The 21,424-nt window shown below is 40.1% G+C and overlaps 2 protein-coding genes across 12 annotated transcripts in view; one reads left to right on the forward strand and one right to left on the reverse strand.

Annotated features, from left to right (window-relative positions):
- LOC130356531 (ras and Rab interactor 3-like) overlaps positions 1-13,437 on the forward strand; it is a 100,902-nt gene extending 87,465 nt beyond the window's left edge. For both annotated transcript variants that reach the window (XM_056558210.1, XM_056558211.1), the window contains one exon: positions 13,399-13,437. The gene's annotated coding sequence lies outside the window, so the exon portion shown is untranslated. The remainder of the gene's footprint in view (positions 1-13,398) is intronic.
- The window catches only part of TMEM183A (transmembrane protein 183A), a 33,731-nt gene continuing 13,672 nt past the window's right edge, over positions 1,366-21,424 (reverse strand). For 2 of the 10 annotated variants that reach the window (XM_056558213.1, XM_056558212.1), the window contains exons 5-8: positions 18,107-18,287; positions 17,711-17,794; positions 15,692-15,847; positions 12,762-13,129 (exon numbers count right to left, since the gene is read on the reverse strand). In XM_056558213.1, the coding sequence (XP_056414188.1) occupies positions 12,944-13,129; positions 15,692-15,847; positions 17,711-17,794; positions 18,107-18,287 (607 nt within the window). In that variant the 3' untranslated portion in view covers positions 12,762-12,943. Of the gene's footprint in view, positions 2,597-4,642; positions 4,909-5,283; positions 5,505-5,541; positions 5,623-5,649; positions 5,669-7,217; positions 7,237-10,905; positions 10,954-12,761; positions 13,446-15,691; positions 15,848-17,710; positions 17,795-18,106; positions 18,288-21,424 lie in introns of those variants that run through there. The other 8 variants (XR_008888912.1, XM_056558214.1, XM_056558221.1 and 5 more) reach the window with 8 other exon arrangements.

A 21,424-nucleotide genomic window follows, 5' to 3' on the forward strand; every position in this document is an offset into this window, starting at 1 on the left:
AAAAAGTTGCTGCCGCTCTTTGCCCCACCGTCACTGAGGGATTCCAAAGAGCAGGTCCTGGCAGCTTTTTTAAACTAGATTTTTTCTAAAACACCAGAGCATTTCAGAGTAAATCATAGTGTTTCGGGATCCTGCTCTCTGCACCTGTTTTCTTATAAACAATTTATTAGATTTTACAAATTTTTTTTTTACAAACTAATATGAGCCTGGAAAATTTCCAGACATAAGAAGATACAAGGGTACAGGGATGATAAAAACATACAGAAGTAGTCATACAACGACATATCAAAACCTGATTATGATTATGAATAACTAGTAGTAGAAAACCTTTTGTTGGAGAGTTCTGGCAGGAACACTCCTTGGAAAATCAGCTTGTGGCTGCGCGAGCACTGCTCCTGAGAGGAATGGGTACCGGTGGCCTGCAGATCCTTGTTCCACTAATCTAAAATGTTTTACAGTGTTGTGCCTGCCACACAACATGCAAAGGTGAGCACCCTGCACCTTAGATCAGCTACTCTTGTGTTACTTCTTTCTATTTATCTATTGGGATTTACGGCACTATTAGTGCCTTCCGCTGTTCTTTTCCTTTACACATATTGATACAGACTTTCTGCTCTCACGGTGTTAGAGATAACAGCAGGGAGAGGAGGATGTGATTCACCAGCTCAGGTTGTGGACCTGAGGAGAAAATCCCTAAAGGAGTACTATCATGTATAAAACTTATCCCTTTCCCAAGGATAGTGGATAAGTTTTAGATCGCAGGGGGGGGGGGGGGGGGGGTCCCAGCCTTTGGCTCTATCCTGCTCTCCCATAGAGATACATTGAGGGGGCGTGTCATACAACGCTTTGTGCGGGGGTTGACACGCCCCTTCCCCGGGGGACCCGGGGTCCCATGCAGGAGATTGCGGAGGGTTTGAGCAGTCAGACATCCGCAATCTAAAAGTCTGCAATCTAAAAGGGCATATGTTTTTATGTACAAAAAAGAAAGTTGCAACAGCACTCTTGGTCAAAAAATGGAGGCTCTTAGCTTTTTGATCAAAATGTCTCTTAGCTTTTTGATCAAAATGTCTCCTCCATTTTTTGACCAAGAGTGCTGTTGCAACTTTCTTTTTTGTACATTTTGTATTTGCCACAGCAGCGGGCACCTGTGTATTAGGTTGTTGTGCTGGCTATTTTTCCTTTAGTTTTTACTTGATAAGTTTTTATACATGATACTCACACAGGCTGTAGATTGTATAGTGTATTATAAATGGCACAAAGGAGGTGGGGGCCTTTTTAAAGATTTTGCACAGGAGCTTTAAATTATACCACTTGAAAGGGCTGACCATGGTAGGGCATTAAACTTGACTTATAGTGGCATGCGGGAAGTAGAACCCAAAGAACATGCTCATACAAAAACCCAGGGTAAAGATTTTTATTTTGGCTGAAGGTACACTTTTATCATTGTAACTAAAAAAAACTCAATGTAATGGCACAAATCAGAACAACACTAGCTGGCGGAACTTTTTAAAGACCATTTCAAAGCCTCTGTTTATACTAACACTACTGCTTAAAGTAAGACATAAGAAGCTGCTAAAATAAAAGTTGGAGGGGTTTCTTAAAACAAAAGGAATTAGAGGCAGCTTTGTTTTGTGTGGATGACACAGAATTCTTTGGTTCTAGGTCAACATGCGAGATATGACAGGAATATTAGTTTGCAATTTGTCATGTTTACAAGGGACTGTCAAACATTTTGCCATCTGTATAATCTCTTTCCGGAATCTTGACTGTGTACAAGCATAGAGATACATGTTGACTGCAGTATTGGTGAGGTCAAGCATGGTGCCGATATCTGCAGCAATGTTAATGCTTTGGCTATAGTCTGCTCTATCTATTTTATAGTGCACTGTTTTGATAAGAATTTGGGTAACAAATCGTGTAGAACACAGATAGGAAAAGGTCATGGAAATGGTCACCAATAGCACCATGGACTTTACCCGCTGCTTCTTCACCATAACAAATGCTGAAAAACTCTTGCGGTTTTGCTGCATTTCAGTGTGCACTTTGTTGCTTTGACTGATCTGTTTTAAAATGAACCCATTGAGAGTAAAGATGATAATGAATGGTATGATGTATACGAGAGTGTTCTGAAACCATACCAAACCATCCACGTAGAGCTTTGGCATTCGAGCACTGTAAACACATATGAATCCATTAGTCCCATTCAGTGGCTTTGACTCATTTGACCAAAAATATGGAACAGACATCAAGTGGCCACAGAAGAAGACAGTCGCAATAAGGTAGAGTGTGTATCTTCTAGTACACATCTTGGGCTTGACACAGACAGCTCGGATAGCGACAAATCGCTCAATGGTAAAGCAGACAACAAGCCAGACGGAAGTGTTGTAAGCGCCATAATTGAGCACATCCCGGATCATGCACCAAGGCTCTCTACTCCAGAAGGGCTCTATAGTATAATACTTCAGGATTAACTCAAGAATGACGATCTCGATGAGGACCATTGTATCAGCCACAGCCATTGCCATCATGTAACAACGACAAGAGGGTGAAAGTCCACAATTTCTTCTCCAGAAAATCAAGAAAGTTAGTAGATTTGCTGTAAAACATAAAAGATTTTCTAAAATAATCTTAAAAATTGTAACTAAGTCAAAGTATTTTTAAGTGATATTATATATTCTTTATATTTGTAGGCTTGTTAATAATTATATCAAGAACTAAGAGTTAACCCCTGATTTATCTGCTTGATTTTTTTGTTTATTTTTAAAATTTTACTGACATTGCAGAAAACTTTTCACTTGACATGCAGACAATTGAAAAGTTTTTATCTATCAGGGTCCAGGTGCTGAGATGCCCCCCAATTGTGTGAATGAACAGGAAGAAGTGCTCAGCTAAGTGCTATTTCTCCCCACTTCTTGGGCCAGTAAACTTTCAATGGAGCCTGTCTTTAGCAGGGTGGAGGCAGTATGGAGAAAGAGTGCCTAGCTCTCCAACAACATATTAAACCAATGATTATCTAATATAAAAGGAAGGAAAGGAAAAATTAAATATGAAAAACTGTTTGAGCAAAAAAAAAATTTAAAAAAGGGAATAATAGTTATGTGCTTTTGGTTTATTTTCAAATGTATTAATACTGATATCTAGTACAAGACTTGTTTACTACATATTAGGTGTACTCAATAATCTTGAAAATGATAAAAAAAATATTGAAAAATAGATATTTATAAAATACAATGAATATAAAAACCACCTATAGGAAATAGATTATATATATTTATGACAAAACACAATAATGCATTAAGTAGCTGCCTTTGCAGTAGGGAATAACACCAGTTATGTTATATGTTCTCCATAAAAACATAATAAGAATGACAAATCAACAGTACTTGCATGTAGTTACCAGTAGCCTGCAAGAGGCTTATGCATGCTCCTGGCTTAAAAATGATATGTAATTATCAACCTAACAGTTGATGCGAGGGGGGGGCATAAAACATAACCTTTATTCTAATTATTATAAAAGCAACACCATACCAAATAAAAAGGTGCTCAAAGTATCCAACACCAAATTAATGGGTTAAGACCAGCGAATGTCCACAGTACCAATGATGGTATAAGAATCACTGTATACAGTATGCTGCTTCCAACATCATATGCATTATATTATTCTGTAACTCCCAACGCATTTCTACCATGATGCTATGGTGTCATCAGGGGAGAATAAATACAGTTATCATAAATAAACAAGATCAAGCAGCTAAGTAAGGGGCCACAATATTATGCTAGATCATCCTGCACTTTGGTTTGTGGCCCAAGATAGAGGACAATTACATCAATGTAGAGCATACAGTGTGCTCTACAATGTAGAGGATACAGTGTGCTCTACATGTAGGTATGAAGCTACAACAGTAGGGACCTGGGTATGTCCGCCTTAGGTGAGCTGTCCTAACTGAAAACTCAGGGTTACAGTCCCGCTTCTGTTTCTGGATATGGTCCATGGACAAGAATGACAAATATAAGGATCTTACTAGATATAACTTTATAAAGTGTGAATACTGCACTAATGTACAACACCCAAATACGCAGATGTCCACAAAGATACAAAAATAGCACAACATTGGCCCTCATTTACTATTCTAAACCCGACTTGTTTTGTTGTTTTTTTTTGGCACATCTTTGTCTGCGACATGTCGCAGACATCGTGCGCCAGTCTGCGACACGATGCAACATTTTTTTCCCGACGGACCCGATGTGGATTCTTCCAAACCCGAAAAAGGGGCGTAACCCGACATTTCTGAGCTTTCCCACGTATTTATAAAGGTTTCCAACCCGAATTTGTTGAATTGTTGTGGATTTTTTCCCGACAACTCAGAGGAGTTGGAAACCAAAACCTACAAAACCCACGTGCGACAAACAGGATGCGACATAATAATAAATACCAGGGGAAAAAAGCAGTCGGGTAAGAAAGCAACATAGACTTACAACCCGATTTTCCAAGTAAATGAGGGCCATTATGTTGATAAACAGATGTCCTTAAACCACAAATACATACAATGTGCAAAGTATGCAAATATATGCAAATGACACCAGCAGGTCACATATGCACCAGCAATAGTGTAGTTAATAGTAAAGCTAGTTAATCACATACCCTGTAATAGACCCAGTCAGTAAATGCATTGGCAGAAAATGATGTGGCACACAGTACATGTAAAGAGAATACACAGCGAAAGGTATCTGTGGTCTATATAGTTATTGTTATACTAGGAGAGGCCATAGATAAATGTCATTAGAAGGGCCATGGACAAACACCATGGGGAAAATGTATCAAAACCTATCCAGAGGAAAAAGTTGCTGTGTTGCCCATAGCAACCAATCAGATGACTACTTTCATTTTTTGAAAAGGCCTCTGTAAAATAAAAGAAGCGATCTGACTGGTTGCTATGGGCAACTGGGCAACTTTTCCTCTGGACAGATTTTGATAAATCTCCTCCCATGGGGGGAGATTTATCAAAACCTGTCCAGAGGAAAAAGTTGCCCAGTTGCCCATAGCAACCAATCAGATTGCTTCTTTCATTTTTGCAGAGGCCTTGTTTAAAATGAAAGAAGTGATCTGATTGGTTGCAATGGGCAATGGCCCCTACTTACATATTCTTCATATAGAGGTAGGTAACCAAGCACTAGGATAGCAATAGAACAAATTCAAGTGTACTTATTGAAGCAAAGTAAGATTACTATGTCCCTTTGAAGCCCAAAGATATCAGAACACCGTTTGGCGCAATATTTACTTACATGGGATCCCAATAATGACCAAGGCTGGGTAGAACACCTTCTGTAACGTTATCATCCAGTGTTCATTCTTCATCGTTCAGCAGTAAGGACATCAGTCACTGGGGCCAACTGTTTAACAGGTCTTTATAATCTTCCGCTGCCTCAATGTATAGCAGAAATGTAGCCAGAAATACCCTTCTTAGCACGTATTCAATAAGATTGCAATATTTGATACACTTCTGTAAACACCAAAACAATAAAGAGTCAGTTAATGATTACCTATCGGGAGCCGGACCAGAGCAGTGCGCAAGATAGATCAAATGCTGACTTTCTAAGAACAGGAGATAGCAGAGCTGTTTTATTAACAGTTCTCCTTGTTCTACACACCTGGAAATCCTACAGTTTTAGACTATCAGGGAATAAAGTGTTAACCTCCCAGCTACTCTGAATTTCCAGGGAATCACATATAAAACTGTCTTTGCCCTTGACTACCCTTGACCACCCCACCTGTGACATTAACCTTCACTTCATTAATTAACCCTAAGGGGACGCAGTGATTTTTCATTTTTGCAGGTTTCGTTTTTTCCTTCCTCGCCTTTTAATAACCAGAATTCTTGAAATTTCGCACCTACAAGACCATATGGGGATTGTTTTATGTGTTACCAGTTGTACTTTGTAATGACATCATTCCTTTTACCACAAACTCTATGGTGAAAGCAAACAACAAATTATTTGTGGGACAAAATTGAAAAATTCAATACAATACAATTTGGCAAATTTGGGGGATGCCCCAATCAACTTTGATCGCAGCACCTAAAGGGTTAATGTCGGACTTTAGTGCGTTTACAGGACATGAAGCACGTCTAGCTTGTGAAGCTCGCTTCATACACCCTGACCGCAACATGTGCACCGTGTGTCATCTAAGGGTTAAACAACCAAGGAAGTTATAAAGAGTTAAAATAATAAAGTGTTCCCTTCTTTCTTAATGACTGCTGGGGCCATTGATTGGGTGCCGCAGTCATGTGATGGTGCAGCAAAGCATCAATAGCAAAGGGAACACTGGTGCATAACATTAATAACATGTATACAGTATTGTATACCAGAACTTTTGGCCCACTTTTTTGCCTCCTATCTAAGTTAAAGTTTGTGCCAAAAAGAACTGTATTGTATCACTTGCTGAACTGCATGATGGGCCTTACTTTCAGACTCATTTTGTTAAGTTCTAAACAAGATTCTTTTTATTTTTTTGGGTACAAAAAGTTGTTCTATAACCCGGCCACAACATGGCATAAGGAGAAATAGCTTTCTGGTGCAAAATAACTGTTAGATGACGAATTCACAGCACAATAAAAAGAACCCACTGGGACAATACAGGTAAAGGCCGTGGACACCTTTGCATTGATTTCTTTTTATTCTTGATATATTTCATCTTCTAAATAGTCTTTTTTAAACATTTTTAAAAGTTTAGCTGCTGCACAGAAAAAGATAAATGCCTCCGATGGACTTTCTGCTTTTAGTGTTTGCGCATGTTTACAAGGTGTAATTTCTGTGCAGAATCTGGCAGAAAAATTCCACTCAGGAATTCTGTTTCAGTACCATTGTTTTTAACCCCTTAAGGACCCAGGGCATATGGGTATGCCCTGTCTCATTGATACTTAACGACCTAGGGCGTACCTGCCATATCTATCAGCAGGCATCCTGTGCAAACCCCTGGGGGGGGGGGGGGGGGTCCTGAGACCAATTCAGAGCGGCGATTTTGTGTCAATCGGGTCTCTGGTGACCCAGTGACCCGGAAAAAAAAGGGTGAACAGCCCCATTCACCCTTACCCAGCAGGAGTGAGGTGGCATGGGTGCCACCTCACAATCATGTGATTAATCAGTCGGAACGACCGACCAATCACTCCCCTGCTGGGCAGTGATCGGGGCGGCGATCGGGGCCAGCAGTGGTCTCTTACCTCTCCCTGGTCCCCTCAGGAGCGGTGACAGCAGCGGCGGCAGGGGTCCCGGCGGCAGGATACAGTAGGAGGTGAGGCCTGTTCACCTCATCCTGTTGCTTAGCAACAACTCTTAGCATGCACAGCCAAAGGGCATGCTGGGAGTTGTAGTTTTGCAACAGCTGGAGTTTCAGCTACAACTATCAGCATGCCCTTTGGTAGTCTGTGCATGCTGGGGGCTGTAGTTATGCAACAGCTGGAGGCGCATTTCTTCTATGAAAAACATCCAGCTGTTGCATAACTACAACTCCCAGCATGCACAGACTACCAAAGGGCATGCTGAGAGTTGTAGCAGTTTGCCTCCAGCTGTTGCAAAATTACAACTCTCAGCATGCCCTTCGACTGTCAATGAATGCTGAGTGCTGCAGTTTTGCAACAGCCGGAGACACATTGGTTGTGAAACAGAGTTTGTGTCCTAACTCAGTGTTTCGCAACCAGTGTGCCTCCAGCTGTTGCAAAACTACAACTTCCAGCATGCACTGAGAAACTGTACATGCTGGGAGTTCAAGTTTTGCAACAACTGGAGGCACACTGGTTGCGAAACACTGAGTTAAGTAACAAACTGTGTTGCGCAACCAATGTGCCTCCAGTTGTTGCATAACTACAACTCCCAGCATGTATGGTCTGTCAGTGCATGCTGGGAGTTGTAGTCTTGCAACAGCTGGAGGTTTGCCCCCCCAATTAAAAAAAAACTAAACGTCTTGTACAGCACTGTTTCCAAAACGGAGCCTCCAGCTGTTGAAAACACAACTCCCACTATTGCCGGACAGCCACTGACTGTTAAGGCATGCTGGGAGTTTTGCAACAGCTGGAGGCACCCTGTTTGGGAAACACTGCTGTAGGGTATTTTGGTGGTGGATGCAAATCCCCAAAATAGGCCTCAAATGGGCATGGCACTCTCTCGCTTTGGAGCCCTGTCGTATTTCAAGGCAACAGTTTAGTGCCACATATTTCCGTACTCGGGAGAAATTGCGTTACAAATTTTTGGCGGGCTTTTTCTCCTTTTACCCCTTATGAAAAGGTAAAGTTGGGGTCTATACCAGCATGTTAGTGTAAACATTTTTTATTTTTAACACTAACATGCTAGTGTTGCCCCATACGTTTAATTTTCACAAGCGGTAAAAGGAAAAAAAGACCCCCAAAATTTGTAATGCAAATTCTCCACAGTATGGAAATACCCCATATGTGGATGAAAAGTGCTCTGCGGGAGCACAACATGGCTCAGAATTGAGAACGCACTATGTACATTTGAGGTCTAAATTGGTGATTTGCACAGGGGTGGCTAAATTTACAGCGGTTCTGACATAAACGCAAAACAATAAATACCCACATGTGACCCCATTTTGGAAACTACACCCCTCACGGAATGTAACAAGGGGTATAGTGAGCCTTAACACCCCACAGGGGTTTGACGTATTTTCCTTAAAGTTGGATGTGAAAATGAAAAAAAACATTTTTTCACTAAAAAACTGGTGTTACCCTACATATTTCATTTTCACAAGGGAGAATAGGGAAAAAAAAAAGCCCCCCAAAATTTGTAGCCCCATTTCTTCTGAGTAAGAACATACTCCATATGTGGATGTAAAGTGCTCTGCGGGTGAACTACAATGCTCAGAAGAGAAGGAGCACCATTGGGATTTTGGAAAGAGAATGTGTCCGAAATTAAAGCCCCCATAGTGCCAGAACAGTGAACCCGTTTTGGAAACTACACCCCTCACAGAATTTAATAAGGGGTGCAGTGAGCATTTACACCCCACATGTGTCTGACAGATGTTTGGAACAGTGGTCCGTGAAAATAAAAAAAAATTATTTTTCATTTGCACAGCCCACTGTTCCAAACATCTGTCAAACGCCAGTGGGGTGTAAATGCTCACTGCACCCCTTATTAAATTCTGTGAGGGATGTAGTTTCCAAAATGGGTTCACATGGGGGGAGGGCGGGGAATCCACTGTTCTGGCACCACGGGGGGGCTTTGTAAACGCACATGGCCCCCTACTTCCATTCCAACCAAATTCGATCTCCAAAAGCTCAATGGAGCTCCTTCTCTTCTGAGCATTGTAGTTTGCCCGTAGAGCACTTTACATCCACATATGGGGTATTTCCATACTCAGAAGAAATGGGGTTACAAATTTTGGGAGGCTTTTTCTCCTATTAACCCTTGTGAAAATAAAAAATTTGGGGTAACACCAGCATTTTAGTGAACAAAATCCAATTTTTCATTTTCATGTCCATCTTTAGCAGAAATTTGTCAAACACCTGTGGGGTATTAAGACTCACTGTACCCCTTGTTGCATTCCTTGAGGGGTGTCGTTTCCAAAATAGTATTCATGTATTTTTTTTTTTTTGCTCTTCTGCCACCATAGGGGCTTCCTAAATGTGACATGCCCCCCCCCCCTTACTCTCATAGGGGGGACATTTATCAATGTATTTAGAGCCTTTTTTGTTTATAAAAGTCACAACCTAAGCACTTTGTGAGACTTTAAGTAAAAAGTTACAGCCTTACATGAGCAAATTTTATTTTTCACTTTGCAGTGGTCAGGTATTAATGATGTGCGAAAAAAAAAAAAACCTTTACGTGAGGAAATTTAAAGTCACAAAAAAAAGTCTCACAAAAGTCTCAGCTGCGACTTTTTTGTTTTGCTTTTGTGCTTCAAATTTATCAACCCCCTCCGATAGTATGATAAATATGTAGCACATAAGCAAAAAAAAATATACTTAAAGCAACAATGATAAAATGTCCCCAAATAGACTTTGCTAGCATGGAAATAAGCAGCATTTTTCAAATCTAAAAATGCAGCATAAAACACGTTGCATATACACTACGTGTGACCCTACCTTTACAGTAAATTAAATCTATCAAGGCGTTTTCAAATCCATCCAAACAGACCACAGGACGTTCAGTCAAATAAATACCAACTTTTATTCTCTGTCTCAGTACTTTAGTCTCCACCAGGTTCAACTTAAAGGGTACCTCATCAAAAAAACTTGATATATTATAGATTAATGTATGCAGAATAACTTCACAATTGCATGTTATTAAAAAACATGCTTCTTTCTATTTAATTTTCCACTTTGAAGAAATGACCACTAGGGGTCTCCCTACCAGTCCTGGCAGCAAGCATTTCAGACTCATGCTGGAGTCCTAAACACTACGAGCTGCCAGTCTGCTTTGTTCACAAAGGAGAACACTCAGCTGCCAGCCTGCTTTGTTCACAGCCTGTTTGGCTGTGAACAAAGCAGGCTGGCAGCTCTGAGTGTTTAGGACTCCAGCAAGAGTCAGAAATGCTTGCTGACAGGACTGATCGGGAAAAATACAATAGAAAGAAGCATATTTTTCATTAACATGCTATTGGAAAGTTATTCAACATTCATTAATCTAAAATATATCAAAAGTTTATTTGATGAGAGGTACCCTTTAAGTACACTAGTAAGTCTGAACAGTAGGCCTCACTTAGCCCAGATACTTACTAACTAAAGTAAGGAGTTCAGTTAACTTTATTCACCCCTTGGGTTGCATGTGGTCCACTACTGCTGCACCAGAGCCCCCAGTGACGTTGAGTGCTGAGGCTAGGGGATAGGTTGCGGCAGTCATATGCACAGATTAGGTTAACCTCACCAGAGCATTTTTACTAGGGATTTAGCCTGAGTAACCAGAGCTATCAGTGTAAGTTTTTCGTTATTTCTCCTGGAATATCCCCTGAAGATGACAGGACCGTACAGTGTTTGAGCATTTCACATACTGTAAAAATGGCTAAAAATAATTAGGCAAGACAAATAAAAAAAAAAAACACGACAATTTTATTATTTTTGAATTAAAGAGGGCAACAATTTTAATGACCCAATCCCTGCTACAAAAATAAAAATGTCATGGAAAAGAGCAGCAAGATGACAGACCAGCACCATAAAACCAAAAGGCTGAGATCTTATTGTAGATTGGTCTGCTTAAATGCACATATTTTAGTCACCTCCCAACTTAAGGAAGAACTCCAGCTATTTATTTTTAAATGTATAATGCTGCCTCACCAGCAATAACACTACCAGTGTAATTTGGTGCACCCATACATTCCTCTCATTATCTGCAGTGTTCCTTGTAGGTATATCTCCTATTCCGCTCGTAACAGATGCATCTATCAAATCCACTGTCTACCACCTACCAAGCTCCATCCTGCAGCTGAACCCCTAAAATGCCACTGAAGATATCCTAAGACATTAAAGGAGAACTCCACACCATAAAAATTGTCCCCCATATTGCCGGCAGTAAAAAAAATAAAGATGTACATACCTTCCTTCGCTCCCCCAGGGCCTCCGGTAACCGGCTCCGGTCTCCGCCGCAATCCACTTCCTGGTTGCCGGATGAATCAGCCAATCACCAGCTGCAGCGCAGTCAGACTCGGCCGGCGATAGGCTGAGCGGCAGTGTGACGTTTTCGGCCCCGGCCGCAGGTGCCGGTGTAGTGAAGAATTTTGTGTCCTGAAGCGTTTTCACACTGCCGCTCAGCCTATCGTCGGCCGAGTCGGACTGCGCTGCGGCTGCTGATTCATCTGACCACCGGCAACCAGGAAGTGGATTGCGGCGGAGACGGTTACCGGAGGCCCCGTGGGAGCGGAGGAAGGTATGTACATCTTTATTTTTTTTTTACTGCCGGCAATATGGGGGACAATTTTTATGGTCTGGAGTTCTCCTTTAAGAGCGCAGTAATATTGTAGGCAAGTCCCTACAATGATTAGCTGCAGATGAAACTCCCCAGACTAACACTTAACAGCAGACTTATCAAAATCTCTACAGAGGAAAAGTGGATATAGCAACCAATCCGATAAATTTTTAAGAGGCCTTAAAAAAAAAAAAAAACATTCTCTGGTTGCTATGGCAACTGTTTCCTCTGCACGGGTTTTGATAAGTCTTCCCTTACTGTCCATACTATTTGTGTATATACACAATCCATGAGATGCAGCTTCACACTGTTCCTTACCTCCTACTTGTAAGGCAGGGAAAGCTGCATCACTTATGATTACATGATACTGCAGTGAGTAAGGGACAGCAGATCTGTCGCTGATCTATCACTTGCTGAACTAATACAGGACTCAGAATACAGCAAGTGCAGTTTTGATCCCAGTTTGTGCCATGGTAAACAGAGTTTTCAGGCTTTAAAAATGCCAGTAAGCGGGATATTATGTGATATAAATCCAATAATTTACTCACTTGTGTTTACAATCCTGTAGTTGAAGAATCAACCATACCTGTGACTACAGCAGTCCAATTGTGCCACCAAGGATGAGCTAGATTACAGATCACTCTGCACCCCATAATAAAGAAGCTGGAGAACTAGCCCAGGTGCTACTTTGTGAATACAACTTCCCAATATAAAGCGGTTAACACTATTTGTGACAAACACTTAGTCAATCTCCACATTAAGTAGCCAAGCTTAAAAATATCAGACTTTTCTAAATACTTTTTTTTTTTTTTTTTATAGAGGGAAAGAAGACCCCCTAAATTTAGATCATGAAATACAATCAATATTTGATCATTTTAATCATAAGACTTTTTTAAATCACAAAATATAAATAAATATATGAAATCTTGATGGTTGACTTTGGCAGTAAAGCAGTAGCACACCCTGTCTCCTGTCTAACATTTCAGTTTCTTTGGATTCTGATGGGGTGGCTCACAGAAAATACATTTATCCAACACTAGGCCATGGTTGAGAAGGGATATTTTGGATGCCACCAGTCAAGGAGATGGACACTGTGCACAGGATCCAAAACAATCTGCACTCCTTGATCTCCACGAGGTTTCTTGCCATTTAACACTGGGCAGTCTTGGAAGAGCAATCTTACGCGGTGGTGCCTCATATCGGTACTGACATTTATGGTCAACTGAAGGAGAAAGAGATATCGTTGATTTAAGGATTAAATACTGAGCCATTGTGCCAACTATAAACTGGCATTTTCTTAACAGGGGAAACAAATGTAATTTTCTACAGGCATTTTAACTTGTTTGCACACCTTTCATTATAAACTTAGAGGTCTGAGCTGTAATACAGTGCCTTTACAAATAAATGTCTAGTGGATTAGTATGTACGGATATAAATACTTATCCTAAAATATCTATTTTTTCCTAAACTGCATTGTTTATCCTCCTCCAGCTGAACTGCTCCCTCCTCCTTCACCTGAAATGCTCCTTCCCCTCCATCTAGAATCGAAGATAGCACTGGAATGTAGCAGAGATAAGGAATGCTACTTTCTAGAAAAGTACACAGAAGGAGATTTAACCAATAAAGTGCTGTAAACACCCAATTCACACAACCCCTTTTGCAGATGTCACTATTAGAGATGAGTGAACTTACAGCAATTCGATTCGTCAAGGACTGTATCCACCTTTTCCAGCCCACCGGAGCACCTGAAAGCTGAACTCATTTATGCAGCAAACTCCGAGCCGAGAAGTTTGTGACGAATCGAATTACTGTAAGTTCACTCACCTCTAGTCTTTATCATCTATATAAACCTTGTACAGTCTCTTCCTGGTTTAATAAATGAAGTATCATACAACTATCAGCTTTTGTTGTACTTTCTAGCGTGCGCACTGCTTCTGATAAAACTAATCAGGAAGGGAGCAGATCTTCACTGGGTACAACCAGGATCTATTTCAAATGGGCCTTACTGCACCTCTGTGTGCCTCAGATTTAATGCAGAGGATTTTTCTGCACATATGACAATATATAATTGTGCCAAGTTCCATCGGATGCTATATTTAAAGAGGTACTGCTCCGTGGATAAAATATCACTGCACACACAGGCTCCAAACCCACAATAACTAATTCCACAAGATAGGCCTTAAGTGAATGATAAACACGATAAAGGCATCTTTCTTAAAGCTACGGTATCCTGGTTGCATCCTTAGCAGTCAGGAAGCTGAAAACAACTAAGGCCTTAGGAAGACAGCCTTATTTGGAGTCCATGTCAGGAACTGCCAATGTAGGAGTAAATCCATTACTATTACACTTACAGGACCAGCAGCATATTTTCTGCAGCTGATTTTGCTACCCATTGTCTTCACTAGGTAGTAAAATCAGCTGCAGAAAATATGCAGCAGATCATGTGTGTGTCTCTGAGGATCTCTGTTAGAATGTGTGGTTTTTAAATACCTTTCGTTCTCCCCCCCACCTTCGGTAACAATACTCCAGGGGATCAAAATGTCAATTGCTGCTCTGTGAATCACTGGCCGCAGCAGTGTCCTGCGTTAGCCAGTGATTGGCTGAGTAGCAATGTGACTGAGGGCCCAGCCCTGATCTCCGTTACGCTCCACTTCCTGGTTTTGAAGCTCAATACATCACATTGCCGCTCAGCCAATCACTGGCTGAGACAGGGCACGGCTGCAACCAGTGATTTGCAGAGCAGCAATTGACATCCTGACTCCCCAGCACCTAGGAGGAGAGCACCAGAGACTAGGAGCCAAATTAACAGAGGCAATGGGGGGAGCAGAAAGTATGAACAGCGTTTTTTGTTTTTGAAACAGACATAGATTTTTTTTTTTCAATAAAATAAAAACACTTACCGCCAGATAAACCTTTTAATTTATGTTGCAGTATTTTTTTTTAATATGATTGTTAATAATGCAAACTGACAATGAGGCCAACTTTCTTGATTTAGTCTTCTGATCCTTAAGGGTAGGGTCACACTGAGCAGATATGAAGCGTATTTGATGCTGCAAGAAATACTCTGCGTATGCGCTGGGAGCAGCGACAGGGCTTTCCCCGCTAAAGCCCTGTGTCTGCATAAAGGTTTGGAGGCCAGCGATGCGCAGTTAGCTCCCGAACCTTATTGCAGACACAGGGCTGCGGCAGGGAAAGCCCTGTCTCTTCTCCTAGCGCATACAGTGTATTTCCTGCTGCTTAGCAGATTTCTCGCAGGATCAAATACGCTGCATAACCGCCCAGTGTGACCCTATCCTTAATAAAGTTTTTTATTGTTTAAAACAGACATTTCAACTGGCTTCATTGGATGCTGTACAAAGAACTAGAGATGAGCGAACTTACAGTAAATTAGATTCATCACAAACTTTTCGGCTCGGCAGTTGATGACTTATCCTGCATAAATTAGTTCAGCTTTCAGGTGCTCCCGTGGGCTGGAAAAGGTGGAAACAGTCCTAGGAAACAGTCTCCTAGGACTGTATCCACCTTTTCCAGCCAACCGGAGAACCTGAAAGCTGAACTAATTTATGCAGGAAAAGTCATCAACTGCCGAGCCGAGAAGTTCGTGACGAATCGAATTTACTGTAAGTTCGCTCATCTCTACAAAGAACCTTCAGTGCTTCTAAAAATGTCACAATTCTGAACATGGATTACAGTATTAAAGCCCAGTTGAACATGAGGACAAGAAGCCTTTTTATTTTTCATTACACAACATGTAGGAATAATCACAGGCATTATTATTACTTACATAAGTTAGTGTCATGCCCATAACCACAGGGATAAAAATAAAATTTAATGTATTAACTTGAAGTAGGCAACAGTCCTGGTCCGGGTTAAAATGGACTTCTTTGTACTCTGCAGGGGGTTGGAGTCCATTAAGGCAATGGTTCTTCTGCTTTGGAGGCTAAACAAATAAAATTAGTGATTATTCTACTAGAAACATTGTATTTAGTGTGAAGAAAGATTTGATGCAACATAAAACACAGTAAAAAGGGAAATATATCCTTTTTCTGTACTTTGCAATTTCTTCCAAGAAAAGCACCAAACCTGTCCTCAGGATGTGGGATAAAAACTTGGCTCTATTCACTTCCATTGAGATCAGCTGCAATACCATACATAACCTGATGCCAAATGTGGTGCTGTCTTTTTTTTTTTTTTAAGACAATATTATGCATAGTTTGGATGAGACTCAGGACCTACATGTACAGCCAGGGAGTACAGGTACGTCCTGTGTCCTCTAGGGGTTAACAAGCTCTTGTAAAATGAAATACGAGCTGTGATTGGTCATTATGGGAAAAAAAAGTGTTTTTGTAAGGAAATGCTAATAAGGTGGAAGGATAGGATCACATCTATATTTGTATATAAAATTATACCAACAACCCTTTAGGGGTCACCACCTCTAGGGTAAACCCTGAAGCTAGTGACCCCACCCCCCTCTAAAAAAAACAAAACAACTTATTGTATACAAAAAAAAAAACTAAAAAAAAAATAAAAGTTCTTTGTTCCACCATCAGGCATCAGAAAACTTCTAGAAACAAGGTCACCCACTTAATTGTATTGTGTCTGTGTGCAGTCACTTCATAGCCTTTTTTGCTGTGTTTTTGGCTTGGCTTGTGTGCCAAATTTATCAAAACTGCACACGAACTTTGATCAATTTCACACAAATGAAAAATTGCCTCAGAACTTGCAGTAGGATGTCTTTTTTTAGGAAAGGCCGTGGTCGTATGAGTTTGCACATTATTTTTTTACCTTTAAAAAAGCTGCAGTTAAAAAAATTCATCCATTGAACAAACTGCGCCATAATTTTTCACCTAATCACAGCCAAAAAAATGGCAGGAAGGCAATGATAAATCTCCCCCTATATCCACTGTAAGAGTGCTGTATATAGTGTGGTGACAGCAATACTTCCTACCTCTGAGCTGGGAAAACCATTCTTGTTCCTATCAGTAGTGACCGCTAATTGAGAACAAGTACCGAGCCTCCCCAATGTTTTGCCAGAGTACAGGCTTTGTCAAGGGGTTGAGGCTTCATTTGCACTCTCTTCCTTATCCCATTGATTTCAATTGGTCAGATATTGTCTCAGTTCTGTTCCCCTTTAAGTTCTGATAGGGGATAAGATGTCTGATCGCGGGGGTCCCGCTGCAATATAGCATGCGGCACCCACCTGTTTCAGCTCCGGAAATGCAAGAGGGTCTGGGTCCCGACTACGGGAACAGAAGTCCGTGACATCACGACTCCGCCCCCGTGTGACGTCACGCCCCGTCCCCTCAATGCAAGTCTATGGGAGGGGGCGTGACGGCATCTTATCCCCTATCCTTTGGAAAGGGGATAAGATGTCTAGAGGTGGAGTACCCCTTTAAAGGGTTGACAATGCAAATGACAAACCAAAAATCGGGACCTTCCTTATTTGCTATGTAACACCAACATCATAGTTTTAAATATGGATACATATAATACAGGGGTAATCTTCCACAGTACGTGGGCCGAACTGTTAGGGTTCTCTATGAGTAATGCAGCAATAAAGAAACTGCAAAAAGGTGGATGAAAAGACTACAATATAGTACATATGGCAGCTTTTCTCTTTACACTATTGTACTCTGTACAATCATTTTAATAAATGAACCCTAGTACTATCATACTTTTTAGCTGTTGCCAAGTATAGATCCAGATGCAGTGTTTGCAGACATAATAATACTATTATAATCAATAATAGATGATAATGATAATAATGTCCAACTTGCACATATAGAAAGTCGGTCAGCCTTACCAGCTTTTTTAACTTGAAGTTAAATTCCCACAATGCCTCAGGTCTGCTTCCAGCCTCCACTTTTTTACACCAGAAAAGTAAACACTGAAAATGAAATATAATGCACTGGTTACAATGACAGTCCAAACCAAGAACCTAAGAGATTTTTATATATATCTAATCCTCCCCCCCTTTTAAGGCTATGTTCACTTGGTGGAATGGCCGCCTGGAAAATTTCTAGGAGGAACATATTGAGGCTAGGAGCACTCGGATGCACTGTCCCCATAGGATGCAATGTATTTCCGAGCTGATTCCGCAGAAAGAATAGACATGTCTGCTGCAGCGGAAAGTTTGTCGTGTGAACATAGCCTTACAATGCACACTGATGCTTAAGATAAAACCATAACCTCAACTTACTTTGGAATTTAACAAAGTGTTCGGCGTTGATTCAGGTAATGAAGGGTTTTTAGCCAACCTGGAACAAAACGGCTCGTATGTGTGAAACAATGAGCGGATAACACAAGCACGCAGAGAACGCAGCCTGTACATGCAGCCAGGGAGCAAACGAACAGGAAGATAGGCGCTTGTCTGGTAGTGTCTGGAAGAAAAAAAAAAATTTTTAAACTGTTGAAGTGAAAAAAAAAAAAAAAAAAAAAGATCTTTGTTCTCAGAGCACAAGTCAACATTTTTTTGTCAATCAGGGTGGTAGAGAAGGCATCCCGGGCTACAAATCTTTTTAACCCCTTAAGGACATAGCATTTTTCAGTTATTGAACTTTCGTTTTTACCTCTTCTTACATTTAAAAAAATCATTTCAATTTTGCACCTAAAAATCCATATGATGGCTTATTTTTTTGCGCCACCAATTATACTTTGTAATGACATCATTTTACCCCAAAAATCTACAGAGAAACGGAAAAAAAAAAAAAAAAAAAAATCATTGTGCGACAAAATGGAAGAAAAAACGCGATTTTGTAAGTTTGGGGGCTTCCATTTCTACGCAATAAATTTTTTGGTAAAAATGTCACCTTATCATTATTCTGTAGGTCCATATAATTAAAACAATACCCTACTTATATAGGTTTGATTTGTATCACTTCTGGAGAAAAAAAAAAAAAAAAAAAATGTATAATATTATATTATTATTATATATATATATATATATATATATATATATATATATATATATATATATATATATATATATATATATATATATACATATATACATATACATATACACACATATATATATATATATATACATACATATACACATACATATATACATATACATATACATACACACACACACACACACGATAACTACATGCAGGAAAATGTATACGTTTAAAATTGTCCTCTTCGGACTCCTATAACTTATTTTTCCACTTACAAGGGGCTCATTTTTTGCACCTCGATCTGAAGTTTTTATCGGTGCCATTTTGGTTTTGATCGGACTTTTCGATCGCTTTTTATACATATTTTTTTTAATGGTACAAAAAGTGACCAAAAATTTGCTATTTGGGACTTTGGAATTTTGCACGTACGCCGTTGAATGTGCGGTTTATTTAACGATATATTTTTATAGTTTGGACATTTCTGCACACTGTGATACCACATGTTTATTTTTATTTACAGTTTTTTTTATGGGAAAAACTTATTAGGGAAGGGGTTAAATCATCTTTATTAACTTTTTTTTTTTGCAATGTTATAGCTCCCATAGGGGACTATAATATGCCTCGATGGTCCCGATCAGCCCGACTGAGCAGCCGGGAAGCTTTCACTTTAGACGCGGTGATCAACTTTGAACGCTGCGTCTAAAGGGTTAATGCCGGACATCTGCCGGAACGGCGATATCTGGCATTAGCCATGGGTCCTGGCTGCTGATAGCAGCCGGGACCGAGTGGGTATGAGGCGAGCTCAGCTCCTGAGCTCACTTCATAACCCTCCCGTGCCAGAGCGCCGTATAAACACGGCATTTTGTGGCAAGGGGTTAAACAGCGATATCTCAGCACTGGAGGGGTAAATTAACTTAAGAGGCGGATGAACGGATTCAGGGTCAATGGGGGAGATTTTGGAACACCTGTGTAGAGGAAGAAAGGTGCAGTTTCCCATGGTAACCAGATTGCTTCTTTCATTTTTAAAGAAACCTGTGAAAGAAGCAATCTGATTGGTTGCCATGGGCAACTGCACCACTTCCTCTACACAGGTTTTGATAAATCTCCCTCAATCTTATACAGCCATGTGCATTTATACCCCAAAATCCTGCTGATACATTTTTGCTACCTGTGCACATTCAGCCAGTTCCTTGCTTTATGCACACTTAGGATAAGAATGGGTAACAGACAAACTAGTAAAGGTAATACCTGCTAATGTAAATAATGGCATATAGTTAGGATTGTCAGTAGGACTCAGGAACCAAACAAAGCAGGACAAAATCTCACAGTGCTCGCACCAAGTGGCAGACACCGCAGGGAACTACATCTCAGCACAGTGCTGGGGCCCCTTATTCTAGGGATTGGAGGGGGTGGGGTACCTCTGAATTTATAACAAAATGTCAATGTGCATGGATATAAAAAAAAAAAAAAAAAAAAAAAAAAAAATTTATATATATATAAATATATTATATTATATTATATATATTAAATCTCACAATATCCTCCCAGGGATATGTATCTTTTTCTTTACCTATGAAACCGTATAGCAGGCAGAATACACATCCTATATTGTGAAGCTGCTTCCATTATATCCTAGGAAAGCCCACTGAAGAGGTTACCCAACAGCAATTATTATTGAGCAGTGGTATTATAGGGAAGATGATGTCTGCTGTATTTTCTGCTAAGAGCTGCAGACACTGTTGCATAGTTGTTAGGGTATAAAAACACACTGGAACTTTCCTGGAGCTGATTGTAGTTGCAAAACTGATGAAATTGCCTTATCTCCTCTCAGCCAAGTGACAGATGGAGCAGAGCTGCTAAAGTGCCACAGCTCCACCTGCTTGACAACAAAATAAAAAAGGCAATATTATAAAAGTTTAACATGTGCTCCAGGAAAGGTAAAGTTTGCTTTTCTACCCTACACAATGTTGTCTGCAGCTTTTGGCAGCAAATGGATTTGCAGACAGATTCCCTTTTTACGTTTCCAGTTAAAGGGGAACTCCAGTGAAAATTATTATTATTTTTTTTTTTTTTAAATGAACTGGTGCCAGAAAGTTAAACAGATTTGTAAATTAATTCTATTAAAAAATCTTAATCCTTCCTGTACGTATTAGCTGCTGAATACTATAGTGGAAATTCTTTTCCGTTTGAAACACAGAGTTCTCTGCTGACATCTCTGTCCATTTTAGGAACTGTCCAGAGTAGGAGAAAATCCCCATAGCAAACATATGCTGCTCTGGACAGTTCCTAAAATCGACAGCTGTCAGCAGAGAGCACTGTGGTCGTGATGTCAGCAGAGAGCTCTGTTTCAAAAAGAAAAGAATTTCCGCTGTAGTATTCAGCAGCTAATGAGTACTGGAAGGAGTAAGATTTTTTTTTATTGAAGTAATTTACAAATCTGTTTAACTTTCTGGAAACAGTTCAATAAAAAAAAAAAAAAAAAAATAATAAAAAAAAAAATAAAAAACATTTTAGAAGGTAAGTGACCGCAGCTGTAACTGGGAAATGTGTTTTGGAAAATAAAAATGAAGTTGCTTTCTTTTAACACTGCTTATTTTTTTGGTGAGGGATATATC

This window comes from Hyla sarda, chromosome 2, assembly GCF_029499605.1.
Source record: "Hyla sarda isolate aHylSar1 chromosome 2, aHylSar1.hap1, whole genome shotgun sequence".
Classification (NCBI taxonomy): domain Eukaryota; kingdom Metazoa; phylum Chordata; class Amphibia; order Anura; family Hylidae; genus Hyla; species Hyla sarda.